The 15,319-nt window shown below is 43.1% G+C and overlaps 1 protein-coding gene across 1 annotated transcript in view; it reads right to left on the bottom strand.

The window, feature by feature from the left end:
* Positions 1–14,185, bottom strand: part of LOC132210422 (utrophin-like) — a 126,122-nt gene extending 111,937 nt beyond the window's left edge. Inside the window, exons 1-2 of the mRNA XM_059650012.1 lie at positions 14,087–14,185; positions 11,956–11,980 (exon numbers count right to left, since the gene is read on the bottom strand). Coding sequence (XP_059505995.1) covers positions 11,956–11,980; positions 14,087–14,185 — 124 coding nt within the window. The remainder of the gene's footprint in view (positions 1–11,955; positions 11,981–14,086) is intronic.
* Between the last annotated feature and the right edge of the window lie 1,134 nt (positions 14,186–15,319).

Raw genomic sequence — 15,319 nt, 5'->3', positions numbered from 1 at the left:
ATCCAACCAGACAAGTGGGAAGCATCCCATCACACTCCTGACTTGTGCCGTGTACAAGGTGGACAGGCTTTCAGAAGTTAGGTGGCGAGTTACTTGCCGCAGTATTCCTAGCCTCTGACCTGCTCTTGTAGCCACTATGTTTACGTGGCAAGTTCAGCTGCATTTCCAGTCAATGGTAACCCTAAGGATTGTGAGACAGGGGGATTCCATGACACCACTGAATGTCATGGGCTGGAGATTCGGTTGTCTCTTATTGGAGATGGTCACGGCCTGGGGTTTGTGTGGTATGAATGTTACTTGTAGCTTCTCCGGCCAAGCCATTTGTACATTTGGGATGTTAGATTCTTAGCTCAGGAGAACGGTTGTTTAATGTTTGAAATGTATACTCAGCAGTAGACAAATCTGTAGCTACCTTTGCTTCCTTGATAAATTGTTGCTTTCCAATTTGCTTTTTCCACTAGGCACTGTCTTCCAACATGATGAGAGACAACAGGAGAGAAAGCGTTCCAGCTCTTGTCATGAATGAATCTTTTTTCTCTTTTTCTGCTCTCTTCTCAATAACAGCTGTTGAAATATAGTTTAGTGGGAATTTCAGAGTTTAGCTGCACTATCTTTCCAAGCTGGCTGACTGGCAGTTGAGCTCTCCATTCAGAATGTGTAAAAGTATCATATATGTGTGAACTACAACAGGAAACGTGAGTTTCTTGATGCTGATTCAGTTGCCTGTTTCAATGACTACAGATGAAATCATGATTTAAATGCAGATTAATTTATTCATTCATTCCACATAGGTTGCCCGAAGCTTGCTGCAGTCCATAGTCAGAAGACAACAGCCATCATTTTAGGTCCATGCTTTTGTCGTTTTGAAAGAAAGTTCAGTCCATGCAAGTTTCCGCTATAACAATCAGATAATGGAAATTGAAACAAAATAGTCCATACTTAGACCTATCTGACAGGTTTCCAACTCTAGATCCACACAGCTCCATGGGTCGGGAATTCCACAGGATATCAACTCACAATTTTAGTCATACATGTGGTTTCTGACAATCTGGAGACTGCAAGTTTCTTTGCATTAATTCAGCTCACAGGGCTCATTAGTTCCTCCTCAACCATTTCCCTCAAAGTCACAATGCACACTTGAAACACTTTAAAAGAGGCAGCAATAAATGTTATTTTTTTCTACATCTTTTTGCACTGTCATTCACACTTTCAGTACTGCAGCACTTCTTCCATTTGACAGTTTGTCAATACAAAGTTACTAAGGCTCTCACCCTGACTTTCAACTGACTAAAAGTTAAGACGCCTGAGAAAAGTAATACAGTGAAGTGCTTATTGCAATTATGCTAATGCAGCTCATTAAAATTATTTCTTCCAAATATGATCTGCAACAAATTGTAAGGATGAGACTCGAGGCTGGGTGTAGATGAATGCTTTTGATAGACTGCTTCAATCTTGTCACTATTATAACTCAATCTCACTATTATAACCAGAGATAATGGGAACTGCAGATGCTGGAGAATCCAAGATAACAAAGTGTGAGGCTGGATGAACACAGCAGGCCAAGCAGCATCTCAGGAGCACAAAAGCTGACGTTTCGGGCTGAGACCCTTCATCAGAGAGAGGGATGGGGAGAGGGTTCTGAAATGAATAGGGACAGAGGCGGAGGCGGACCGAAGATGGATAGAGGAGAAGATAGGTGGAGAGGACAGTATAGGTGGGGCAGGTAGAGAGGGCATAGGTCAGTCCGGGGAGGACGGACAGATCATGGAGACGGGATGAGGTCGGTAGGTGGGAAATGGAGGAGTGGCTTGAGGTGGGAGGAGGGGATAGATGAGAGGAAGAACAGGTTAGGGAGGCGGGGACGAGCTAGGCTGGTTTTGAGATGCAGTGGGGGGAGGGGACGAACTGGGCTGGTTTTGGGATGCGGTGGGAGGACGGGAGATTAGAAGCTTGTGAAATCCACATTGATACCATTGGGCTGCAGGGTTCCCAAGCGGAATATGAGTTGCTGTTCCTGCAACCTTCGGGTGGCATCATTGTGGTACTGCAGGAGACCCAGGTTGGACATGTCATCTAAAGAATGGGAGGGGGGAGTTAAAATGGTTCGCGACTGGGAGGTGCAGTTGTTTACTGCAAACCGAGCAGAGGTGTTCTGCAAAGCGGTCCCCAAGCCTCCGCTTGGTTTCCCCAATTTAGAGGAAGCCACACCGTGTACAGTGGATACAGTGTACAAATTGGCAGATGTGCAGGTGAATATCTGCTTAATATGGAAAGTCACCTTGGGGCCTGGGATGGGGGTGAGGGAGGAGGTGTGGGGGCAAGTGTACCACTTCCAGCGGCTGCAGGGGAAGTTGCCGGGTGTGGTGGGGTTGAAGGGGAGAGTGTGGAGTGGACAAGGGAGTCTTGGAGAGAATGGTCTCTCTGGAAGGAGGACAAGGGTGGGGATGGAAAAATTCTTGGGTGGTGGGGTTGGATTGTAGATGGCGGAAGTGTCGGAGGATGATGCGTTGTATCCGGAGGCTGGTGGGGTGGTATGTGAAGACAAGGGGGATTCTTTTAGGGCGGTGGTTGCAGGGGCGGGGTGTGAGGGATGTATTGTGGGAAATGCAGGAGACACGGTCAAGGGCGTTCTGGACCACTGCGGGAGGGAAGTTGCGGTCCTCGAAGAATGCGGACATCTTGGATGTGCGGGAGTGGAATGCCTTATCCTGGGAGCGATGTGGCGGAGGCGGAGGAATTGGGAATAGGGGATGGAATTTTTGCAGGAGGGTGGGTGGGAGGAGGTGTGTTCTCGGTAGCTGTGGGGGTCGGTGGGCTTGAAATGGACATCAGTTTCTAGCTGGTTGCCTGAGATGGAGACTGAGAGGTCCAGGAAGGAGAGGGATGTGTTGGAGATGGTCCAGGTGAACTTGAGGTTGGGGTGGAAGGTGTTGGTGAAGTGGATGAACTGTTCGAGCTCCTCTGGGGAGCAAGAGGCGGCGCCGATACAGTCATCCATGTAACAGAGGGCCTGTGCAGGTGCGGAAGAGGGATGTTCCATGTCACCTACAAAGAGGCAGGCATAGCTTGGGCCCATGCAGGTACCCATGACCACCCCCTTTGTCTGTACCAAGTGGGAGGAATCGAAGGAGAAGTTGTTGAGGGTGAGGACAAGTTTAGCTAGGCGGAAGAGGGTGTCGGTGGAGGGGGACTGGTCGGGCCTGTGGGACAGGAACAAGCGGAGGGCCTTGAGGCCATCTGCATGAGGAATGCAGGTGTATAAGGACTGGACGTCCATGGCGACATCCACTATTATAACATTGTTATACACAACATGGATACAAAGTTCCAAAGCTCTTGTCTTGACTAAATCAAGCTTTGTACAGCTTCATTTACTGTTCAGGTTTCATACACAATTCCTCTAAATCCTTTCACCATCTATATATCGTAATATATATCGTGGCAAATAATTAGTCGCGTGTTATGAAAGTAAAGAGTCAAAATTCATAGTCTCAATGTGCAAGAGTCCACAACACAAATAACCCACAATTCTACAATCTGTGAAATATCAATTGGAATGCAAGCTGATTAAAAAAGCTCAAAGGCAACAGAAATGAGAATTAATGCTATTGGTGAAACTCCAAAGGTTAACAGATCACATTGCATGCATCTTTGTATACATGGGAAGGTAATAAATGAGATTTGATTTGACATATAACTGTCACATGTAGACAGGCACAGTGAAAAGTATTGTTTTACATGCTAACCAAACTGGGCTGATACGGCATCAGGAAAGCCAGTGCCAGACATGAGACTGCTGAGTGAGAGGCTTTATTTCAGGGGATAACGTTTGGTGTAGGAACCAGAGGAATGGACCTGCACGAGTAACAGACATGGTCAATGTGAGGTCAGGTCTAATGACATATAACGATCAAGTAGATGCAACAGCCCGGAACGAGAATGTCACCAAGACCATACGAATGCTGCAAACTCGCAAACAGTGCAGGGGCACAACGTGCCCAGCTCCTCGACAGCCTTTCCAATAGTTCGAGAACATGTGTGTTCGACTTCTCCGTCAAGCATCGAAGATACCTCGGAATCGGAGATGGTCACTGCCTCGACGCCTTTTCCACTTGCAGAATAAAACTGATTTCTTGCGAGATACTCTCGGCGCAAGAGGCAAGCTACTGCACATTACACTCTGCCCGTATCCGAGGCAGGATTAAAGGAACCTGACCCGATGCTAGAACATCCAGAAACCACAAAAGAAAAAGAACCAGCCTGTGTCCTTGAACTCAGAAGGGGAGGAATATATTGAATGTAACAAGGTCAGCCAGATGGACAGCACAGAGTGAGTTTCCTGAATGGGGCTTAATCTAATCCAGTCAGGAAGCCCTGGCTGATTGATAAGAACTGGAGTGTCAGACATCCTGCTCACTCTGAAAGAGTTGGTTGAGTGTCAAGGACTCTCCATTTGTAAATAAAAGGTGACTTGGTGACAGGATACCAGCTCTGTGGAGTTATTTCAGGTCCCTCTTAAAAACAAAATTTTTGCTCCCTTCCACTGAGACAAATTAAAAATTCTGAGTGAAAACCAAGAGGACTGCGGATGCTGTAAATCAGAAACAAAAGCAGAAGTTGCTGGAAAAGCTCAGCAGGCCTGGCAGCATCTGTGAAGGAAAATCAGAGTTACCATTTCAGTGACCTTTCCTTAGTTCTGAACAAGTACATTTGTCAAATGAATGCTGCAAACTCGCAAACAGTGCGGAAGCATGACATGCCCAGCTCCTCGACAGCCTTTCTGATAATTTTGAGCATCTTGCTAAATCTCCTCTACACTCTCTCTAAAGCTTCCACATCTCTCCTATAATGAGGCGACAAAAGCTGAACATAAAAATACAAGTGTGGAGTAACCAGAGTTTCAGAGAGCTGCAGCATAACCTAATGGCTCTTAAAATCAATTCTCCTGTCAATGAAAGCCAACACACCATATGTCTTCTTAAAAACCCTCTCACCTTGGGTAGCAACTTGGTGGGAGCTTTGGATATGGACCCCAAGATGCCTCTGTTCCTCCATACTTCCATTAACCCTGTAATCTACATTCAATTTGAACTTACAAAATAAATCACTTCACACTTTTCTGGTTTGAATTCCATCTGCCAGTTCTTTGCCCAGCTCTGCATCCTGTTGCAACCTACAACAGCCCTCCACACTATCCACAACTCCAACAACCCTTGTGTCATTGGCAAACTTAATGACCCACCCTCCCACTTCCTCTTCCAAATCGTTTATAAAGATCACAATCAGCAGGCGTCCCAGAACAGATTCGTGTGGAACACCACGAGTCACTGAGCTCCAAGCTGAATACTTCCCATCTACTACCAACCTGTCTTCTATCGGGCAGCCAGCTATGTATCCAGACAGGCAAATTTCCCTGAACCTCATGCCTCCTTACTTTCTGAATGAGCCTACCATGTTGAAGCTTATCAAATGTCTTGTTAAACTCCATAGACACCACATCCATGGTCTACCTTCATCGATGTATTTTGTCACATCCTCAAAGAATTCGCTTGTGAGGCCTGACTTATCCCTCTGAAAGCCATGCTATTTCTAATCAAACTGTGCTTTTCCAAATAATCATAAATACAATACTATTCATATTGGGATGTACCCACATCACATGGACTGCAGTGACTTACTCTCATCTTCTCAAAGGCAATTAGAAATGGACAATGGACACACTCCATGAATGATTTAAAGGAAAAAAAAACTCCAACATGTCTGTCATTTTTGTTCCACTGACACAGTCATCCTCTTCTTTCCACCCTCTACCCAGTTAGAAATTTTCGGTTGAAGCTCCAAACCAGGACTTGAGCAGAAAATGATGGCAATGTTGAGGGAATGCTGCAATGCTGATGTACCTACTCTTGGCATTATTTCTGAAGCCTGAATTCAATGGAAGTCTGCAATAAAAAAGTTAGCCAGAACGTGTCCATTAAACCATTCTCAATTGCCATTTGGTTCACTAATGCCCGATACAGAAGGAAACCTGGCCTAGGATACATGTGATTCCAGTCTTCGCATTCATAAAATCACAGAATCATATGGTACAGAACAAACCCTTCAGTCTAGGCCAGGCATCATAGTTTACGCTTAACTGCCTTCTAAGCAATTTGGCATGAGCAATAAACAGTCACCTAGCCAGCAACACAAGGCCCATTTAGAAAAAGTACTGATAATATTGGCTTCCAAGAGTTACTGACATCCACACCATCAAGAAGCTGAAATAACATAAATAGTGATGCAAAAATTGACTCAGCGGCACCTAACTAAGCTCCCTGATAATGAGCAGAGACTCAGAATCTCCAAGCTGGTAACCTCAATGTCATTACTGATCAAAGCAAAGGATGCAGAGGTACATGCTGTTAATCTTAGTTGTGTGTCACTGGTCAAGTTCAAAAAGGGGGCCACAATGATGATTAAGAGCGTCTAAGTTGGCGGTTGGTTGGCTGACTGTCATAAGCCAAGCTCATTATGTGCTGAGGATACAGAATGACTTGATTTAAAATAAATTAATTTTAAAAAAATGTTTTTCCTCATTATAAGTATAGAATAGTTTTAATAGCCCTGAAGGGAACATTATAAAGATTGACTTTAGGCTTTATGTTTGTTTTGCTCCTGTCCTACAGGGGTTATGTGTGTAATTTTCATCAAAAACGATTAGCTGCTCTAGGCCGGCCCAGATTGAAATTCTAGCAGGTTGATAGTGGCTTGACCACTCGACCATAAATATAGCATTAAGACCCACTCATTCCTTGGCAGTTTTATTAACTGCAATACTGTTTGTTATTAGAAAGACTGTCAAAACTCATCCGAAAGAATCATTCAAAGGAAACAGCTGAGAATACAATACTGCAAAGATAATTTTCTCTTCAAGTTGTCAAATCATTTTATTTTTAAGGGTAACTGGTGGGCAACTATCGTGGACGAAGAAGAGACACAAAATTCTACAGGTGGGGGTGGAGTAGTGATATCATCAGACTATTAATCCAGACCCACAAGCTAATGTCATTTGGACTTGGCTTCAAATCTCACTATGACAGATGATACAGCATATTTTCTCTCTCCTACTGTCCCCTTAACTCCTCAATACCTTGTACCTAAACATTTGAAATTAATTCCCTTTATACAATTACAGGAATAAAAATAATTTACATTATAGATATTCAAATATCAAACTTCTAGTTAGATATATGTCACAACCAACTCATACCTGACCTGACCAGAATTACAAAACTTTCAATTAATGTTTAAAACAAAACCAGTACGATGACAATGGATCAGAGCTTCAAAATACAAACAGGCCTCTTTTCACTTCTCATTTCAAAATTACTTTATTTTGAAAGAAAAACAGGACTGCTACAGAAAGTATAAACTGCAAATCTCACTGAAAAAAATCCTACAAGAAGCCAATGTAATGCTGTACCTGTAAAGAATCAGGGAAATTTCAAAAAGGGACAGACCTCCTAAAAAGACAGACCGAGGGGCTGACTGCATCTCTCTCAGCAGACAGCCACCTTTTTCAGGCATATCTATGTTACCCTCCAGAAATGTATGAAAGAGAGGTTAAAAATTGAATGCAACAATAAGCCTGTCACTGTCAGCAGAAAATGTCCTCGTGTCTGGCCCAGAGTGCTGAGGGACACAGCTTTGATAATAGCGATTTTTAACAGCCCTATCCTACCAGAAAAAAACATAGAATCACCCCTTCTTCCTCCACATGCTGTCAGAGAGTTCAAAAGTAATCACCACAAAGGAATTTTGATAACAAAATCAATATCAAAACTGTCAGCTCAACTATCAAGGTCAACGCGACTGGCCACATCCAATCACAGCTGCTACATCTTTGTACTTGCTCTTCACAAATAATTCAGAGGCTCATCTGCATTTTGCTTTTACTTTTATGCAGTTGCACTCATCGCTTACTTTTGTACCTGTGTGTTGTGGAACTACTTCTTCTTGTATCTAGAGTCATACAGTTGCACGGCACTGAAACACACTTTGGTCCAACTTGGCTCATGCCTCCAGATATCCGAAATTAATCCAGTCCCACTTGCCAGCACTTGGTCCATATCCCTCTAAACCCTTCCCGTTCATGCACCCATCCAGATGCCTTTTAAATGCAATTGTACAAGCCACGACCACGTCGTCTGGAAGCTCATTCCACACACACACCATCCTCTGATTGGAAAGGTTGCCCCTTAGGTCCCTTTTAAATCTTTCTCTTCTCACCCTAAACCTGTACCCTCAAGTTTTGGACTCCCTACCCAGGGAATAAAGACCTTGGCTATTCACTCTATCCTTACCCTTCACGATTTTATAAATCTCGATAAAATCATGCCTCAACCTCCGACACTCCAAGGAAATTAGTCCCGCCTATTCAGTTGTTCTGTATTGCTCAAACCCTGCAACCCTGGTAACATCTTGGTAAAGCATTTCTGTACCCTTGTAAGTTCAACAACATCCTTCCTATAGCAGGGAGATCAGAATTGCACACTGTATTCCAAAAGTGGCCGAACCAATGTTCTGTACAGCCACAACGTGACATCCCAATTCCTGTACTCAATACACTGACCAATAAAGGCAGGTGCACAAAACACCTTCTTCACTACCCTGTCTACCTGTGACTCCAACTTCTAGGAACTATGAACCTGCACGCCAAGGTCTCTTTGTTCAGTAATACTCCCCAGTAATTTGATAAACTGCTCTTTATGTTAATTCAAGAAAGCCTGATTAAATTACCTCCACTTAAAACTTATATTCATTTGGCAAAAACCAAAGAGCTGCAGATGCTGAAAATCAGAAACAAAACCAGGAATTGCTGGCAAAACTCAGCAGGTCTGGCAGCATCTGTGGAGGGAAAGCAGAGTTAACACTCTGAACAAGGGTCACCAACCTGAAACATTAAGCCTGTTAGCGATCCACAGATGCTGCTAGACCTGCTGAGTTTTTCCAGCAATTTCTGATTCACGTTCATTTGGATCTGGGAGAAAGGTTTCCAAGGAAGGGATTCTTTCTGAATTAACCTTGGTGCAACCAATGGAGAGAACAGCTGAATAAACAAGGGGAATTGGTTTATCGTTCCTGACTTGGGAAATTAATGATTTGGCGAATCCCTGTCTGCAGCTGCAACAAATTAGGGAATGTCATTCAGAAGCTGTTGTAAAACTTATCACTTCTAAAGAGACGCATCATGCAATCGTCATGAACATTCTATTTAGGCAAAGTGCTTTTAAATTTATTTATAACATCATTTAGATCCCAGCTCCTGGGAAAATATATCCAACACCCAGAAATCCTCTGAACACTGAAGGACGAATTAGGAAACAACTCTTTTCTCTGCCATGTAACCAAACAACAAATTTCATCATGAAAATCTTCCGCACTGCACTGATTTGCAACAAAAATGTATATCCTTCATGCACTATTTTTACTTCCACAAGACCATAAGACATCGGAGTGAAAGTGAGGCCATTGGGCCCACCGAGTCCACTCTGCCATTTAAGTCATGGCTGATGGGCATTTCAACTCCACTTCCCTGCACTCTCCCCGTAGCCCTTGATTCCTTATGAGATCAAGAATTTATCCATCTCTGGCTTGAAGGCATCTAATATCCCGGCCTCCACTGCACTCCGTGGCAATGCATTCCACAAGCCCACCACTCTCTGGCTGAAGAAATGTCATCTCATTCCCGTTTTAATTTTACCCCCTCTAATTTTAAGGCTGTGCCCACGGGTCCTACTCTCCCCTAACGGAAACAACTTCCCAGCGTCCACTCTTTCTAAGCCATACATTACCTTGTAAGTTTCTATTAGATCTCCCCTCAACCTTCTAAACTCTAATGAATACAATCCCAGGATCCTCAGCCATTAAACCTACCATTCCAGGGATCATCCGTGTGAATCTCCACTGGACACGCTCCAGGGTCAGTATGTCCTTCCTGAGGTGTGGGGCCCAAAATTGGACACAATATTCTAAGTGGGGCCTAACTGGAGCTTTATAAATTCTCAGAAGCACATCACTGCTTTTATATTCCAACCCTCTTGAGATGAACGACAACATCTTTCTTAATCACAGATTCTACCTGCAAGTTAACTTTTAGAGAATCCTGGACCAACACTCCCAGATCCCTTTGTACTTCGGCTTTATGAATTTTCTCACCGTTTAGAAAATAGTCCTCTGCCTGTATTCTTTTTTCCAAAGTGCAAGACCTCGCATTTGCTCACGTTGAATTTCATCAGCCATTTCCTGGATCACTCTCCTAAACTGTCGAAATCTTTCTGCAGCCTCCCTGCCTGTCCACCTATCTTCGTATCATCGGCAAACTTCGCCAGAATGCCCCCAGCCCCTTCATCCAGATCATTAATACATAAGGTGAACAGATGTGGCCCCAACACTGCACCCTGCGGGACACCACTCGTCACCGGTTGCCATTACGAAAAACAGCCTTTTATCCCAACTCTCTGCCTTCTGTCAGACAGCCAATCCCCAATCCAAGCCAGTAGCTCACCTCGAACACCATGGGCCCTCACCTCGCTCAGCGGCCTCCCGCTTTCTTTTCTTTGGGATGAACCTCTGTACTATGTCCTCAATTACACCCAGAAACTCCTGCCATTGTTGGTCTACTGTCTTCCCCGCTAGGCTCTGCTTCCAGTCGATTTTTGTCAATTCCGCTCACATGCCCCTGTAATTACCTTTATTTAACTGTAACACCATTACATCTGATTTTGCCTTCTCTCTTTCAAACTGCAGATTAAACTCTACCATATTATGATCGCTGCCTCCTAAGTGTTCCCTTACTTTCAGATCTTTTATAAAGTCTGGCTCATTACATAACACTAAGTCCAGAATAGCCTGTTCCCTTGTGGGCTCCATCACAAGTTGTTCCAAAAAATCATCCTGTAATCATTCCATGAATTCCCTTTCTTTGGATCTATCGGCAACATTATTCGTCTAGTGCACCTGCATGTTGACGTCCCCCATGATCACTGTGACCTTGCCTTTCTCACATGCCCTATCTATTTCCAGGTGCATCTTGTGCCCCTGGTCCTGATCACTGTTGGGAGGTCTGTACATAACTCCCATTATACTTTTTTTTAGCCATTGTGGTACCTCAACTCCACCCACATAGACTCCACACCTTCTGACCCTATGCCATTCAGTGCCGTAGATTTAATTTCATTCTTGACTAACAAGGTAACCCCTTCCCCTCTGCCCACCTCCCTGTCTTTTCGATAAGTTGTGAATCCTTGGATGTTGAACTGCCAGTCCTGAACTCCCTGCAACCATGTCTCTAAGATGCCTACCACATCAGAATCATTCAAGAGGATTTGTGCTGTTAATTCATCTACTTTGTTGTGAATACCAAGAGCATTTAGATAAAGTGCCTTCATGCTAACTTTCTTATCATTATTAGAGATATTGGAAATCCTAAGATGTCTTAAGCTATCTTTTCTTCTTGCTTTTGCAGAATTCAATAGGTTCCGCTCTGTACTGGGAAAAGAGTTAGTGAGGTGGGAACACATTAAATTATTGAAAAATTCAGCAAGTCTGGCAGCATCTGTGGAGTGAAAGCAAAGTTAACATTTTGGGTCCAGTGACCATTCTTCAGAATTTAGGAACACATGAAACTAACCAAGTGGATATGACCTGTTATTGCATTATTTCTTTGATTCAATTCTATTTACCTGGGTTTGCTAACTCTTCTGCTCTTTCCTTATGCTGCAGCTCAGGTAACCTGTGTTACTCTATTGTGGCATTAACCGTGCTGCTAGACATTAATTTGTAGGTATCTGCTAGAGAAGAAAGCTGTTTCCTTGTTGATATCAAGATCAACATCAAAACACCAAAAACACAAAACTCAAGAATGGGAAAGTTTTGACAAAATGACTGTCACTAGAAGAAATGTGACCTCACCAATGCGAAGCACAGCATAGCTCAACTGGAATGCAGAGGTCAATGCAAGTTACTATAAACACTCTGCAAAATGACACCTTATTTCTAAATCTATTTTTCTGTTCAGGTTTCTTGAGTTCTTCAGAAGCTTTCCCCACTTCAAATGAACTAAATCTTGCAGAATTATGCTCCATAACTGCTCGTTAAAGACTATCACCATCAGAAACATGTCTTTGCCTCTTCCAGGGATGCCTAATCTGAAGAAGTTACCCCCCGCCCTCCGGACAAACCTCAGGGAATCTCTCTCCCACTGCAACTCTCTTGTCCCACCTATACTCTCCTCTCCACCTATCTTCTCCTCTATTTATCTTCGGTCTGCCTCCCCATCTCTCCCTATTTATTTCAGAACCCTCTCCCCATCCCCCTCTCTGATGAAGGGTCGAGGTCTGAAACGTCAGCTTTTGTGCTCCTGAGATGCTGCTTGGCCTGCTGTGTTCATCCAGCTCCACACTTTGTTACATTGACAAAGCATTTAGTTTTAAGGAATATTGCATGTGAGCTGCAAGGCTGTTTAGTTATCATTAAAGCTGATAGTGGACAGAACAAACTCATCTCAGGTTTTATGAAAAGACAATATGATATCGACTCCAGAATATTCAACTTAGTGATCAACTAAGCTTTTATCACTTCTGTCAGCATCAATCTACATTCAAACGCATTTGCTAACACTAAGTTCAACTTCATATTTACTACTGGCCTTCATACATGACAAAACACACAGCAATACTTTATACTTTTGCTATCCAATAACTACGTTCAAAGTATTTCTCCTAACAGTTTTCAATGTCACTTTGAAAATAGACTAAAATTTTTAAACGCGGCACAATGATAATTTACCATGTCACAAAATATAAATACGCTTCCAATGCTTTTAAACTGGATTCAAACCACACACATAAATGGCTTTAAATTACATTTTGCTGCCAAGGTGAATTAATTTTCTCTGAAAAGAAACAATGACATTTTACAACCTATACTAACATAATCTACTCATTAATTTGAATATTTAATCATTGCTTGATATGATACAGAACCAGTCAGCATTCTCCTGTATTCTACGACACACACCTCTCCCAAAATATGCACAGACTTGTTATCAAACTGCAGCCAGTCAGTTTGTTGCCTTGCGCTTAAGGGCAATATTGCAAAAGAGGGAGTCCTTTTAGATCGAATCTTAACATATATAATGGAAGTTACATTTTCAGTTTGGATTTGGCTTCAGGAAAAGGCAAAACTGAAGTCTACAGACAGCCAATAGCTTTCATTGAAAACTAAACAAAAGTGAACGCTTCACTAAAATTAAATGACTACTTACTTGGTTAGAATATCAATCTACTTTAAAAACAACACTAAATTTAATAGTTGAAATTAATCTAGTTATAACGCTTAATTCATGAAACCAGAATGTAATTCACGCTGTGTGGTGGTGCTCCTGAGATGCTGCTTGGCCTGCTGTGTTCATCCAGCTCCACACTTTGTTATCCTGTAATTCACGCCAGCCTGGAGAATCGCTTTACAGATTTTAAACTTTAAAACATGGCAAAGCTATCAGGAAATGACCATCCTGCCTGTATTAGTCAGCATCGACCCATTACCAGTTTAACTGTCAGCAAGACCAGACATCACCAGCTGAAAAGCCGCATACCAAATAAACTAAGCATCTATAATCTATAGTGATAATGGGAACTGCAGATGCTGGAGAATCCAAGATAATAAAATGTGAGGCTGGATGAACACAGCAGGCCCAGCAGCATCTCAGGAGCACAAAAGCTCTCTGATGAAGGGTCTAGGCCTGAAACGTCAGCTTTTGTGCTCCTGAGATGCTGCTGGGCCTGCTGTGTTCATCCAGCCTCACATTTTATTGTCTATAATCTATATACCTCTGGGTACAGCAGAATAGAGAAAATGTGTACTTAATTCAGTATTGCAGGATTGGGTACAAAGAGATCTCCACAACAGACCACACATAATTTTATCCATTGTTATATCTAGTCATTCGAAATAGCAGTGGCTGACAAGAACTCCAAATGGCTCTTTCAGCACCAGCTTTGAACAAATTGTATAAAGATGCGACAGCCTCTGATAGGCTCACCTTACGCAGTTTCTGATAAGGTGGAGAGGAAATGGCCATCATTTTCAATCGCTGCAAAAACATTCCAACTTTCTGCAGAGATGTTCTCACGACAGCCATCATTGTGAGTTTGCCCGTCATATAAAAGTATCTTAAAATTTGCATTATAACTAAAGAGCAAAAATCATTTCCTTGTCGTCAATGGACTTGATTTGTTACATTTGAGCATGCTCACTCTGCATCTTCCACAGAAGCCTGAAGAAGCTGGAAGCTTAATGTGCTCAGGGTGAGGTGAAAGGTTGCCACAGATTGGAATTAGCCAGTCACATCCAGTGCATCTGCCAAACGCCACCAAAACATAAAGACTTACTTACTGCAGCAGCACAACCTTGTGAAACAGATTGTGTGTGTGAGAGAGAGAGAGAGAGAGAGAGAGAGAGAGAGAGAGAGAGAGGCAGGAGAAAGACATGGGGGAAAAATACAGACAGATACACACACACATCCTTGTGTGCACACACAAGACACAAAAACTTCATGCTTTGGGACCCAACTCAAGCTCTAAAAATAATCCAGCGTCAATTATTATTTCCTGGGGAGAAAAGGGTAGCAAAGAGAAAGAGAGAGAAAAGAACTATCCCCGATCAGGGATAGCGTGGGGAACTTGTGCATGGAGTCTGAGCGGATAGGGGAAGCCCTAAATGAGTTTTTTGCTTTGGTTTTCACAAAGGAAAGGGACCTTGTTGTGAATGAGAACTTTGAGGAGCAGGAAAACAGGCTGGAACAGATCAAGATTGAGGAGGTTGATGTGCTGGAAATTTTGGCAAACATTAAGATTGCTAAGTCCCCAGGGCCAGACCAGATGTATCCGAGGTTGCTCCGGCAAGTGAGAAAGGAGGTTGCTAAGCCGCTGACGAAGATCTTTGCTTCCTCATTCTCCACGGGAGACATACTGCAAGATTAGAGGGAGGCAAATGTTGTTCCTCTTTTCAAGAAAGGGAATAGGGAAATCCCTGGCAACTACAGACCAATCAGTCTTAAGTCTGTGGTCAGCAAGGTTTTGGAAAGAATTCTGAGGGATAGGATTGATGACTATTTGGAAAAGCATAGCGTGACTGAAGGGAGTCAGCATGACTTTGTGAGAGGCAGGTCATACCTTCCAAATCTTATTGAGTTCTTTGAGGAAGTCACGAGGCAGGTTGACGAGGGTCGAGCAGTGGATGTGGTGTACATGGACTTCAGCAAGTCATTTGATAA

This window comes from Stegostoma tigrinum, chromosome 12 (genome assembly GCF_030684315.1).
Source record: "Stegostoma tigrinum isolate sSteTig4 chromosome 12, sSteTig4.hap1, whole genome shotgun sequence".
Taxonomy (NCBI): domain Eukaryota; kingdom Metazoa; phylum Chordata; class Chondrichthyes; order Orectolobiformes; family Stegostomatidae; genus Stegostoma; species Stegostoma tigrinum.
Note: the sequence above shows the minus strand (reverse complement) of the source record. Positions and strands in the feature narration are given on the sequence as shown.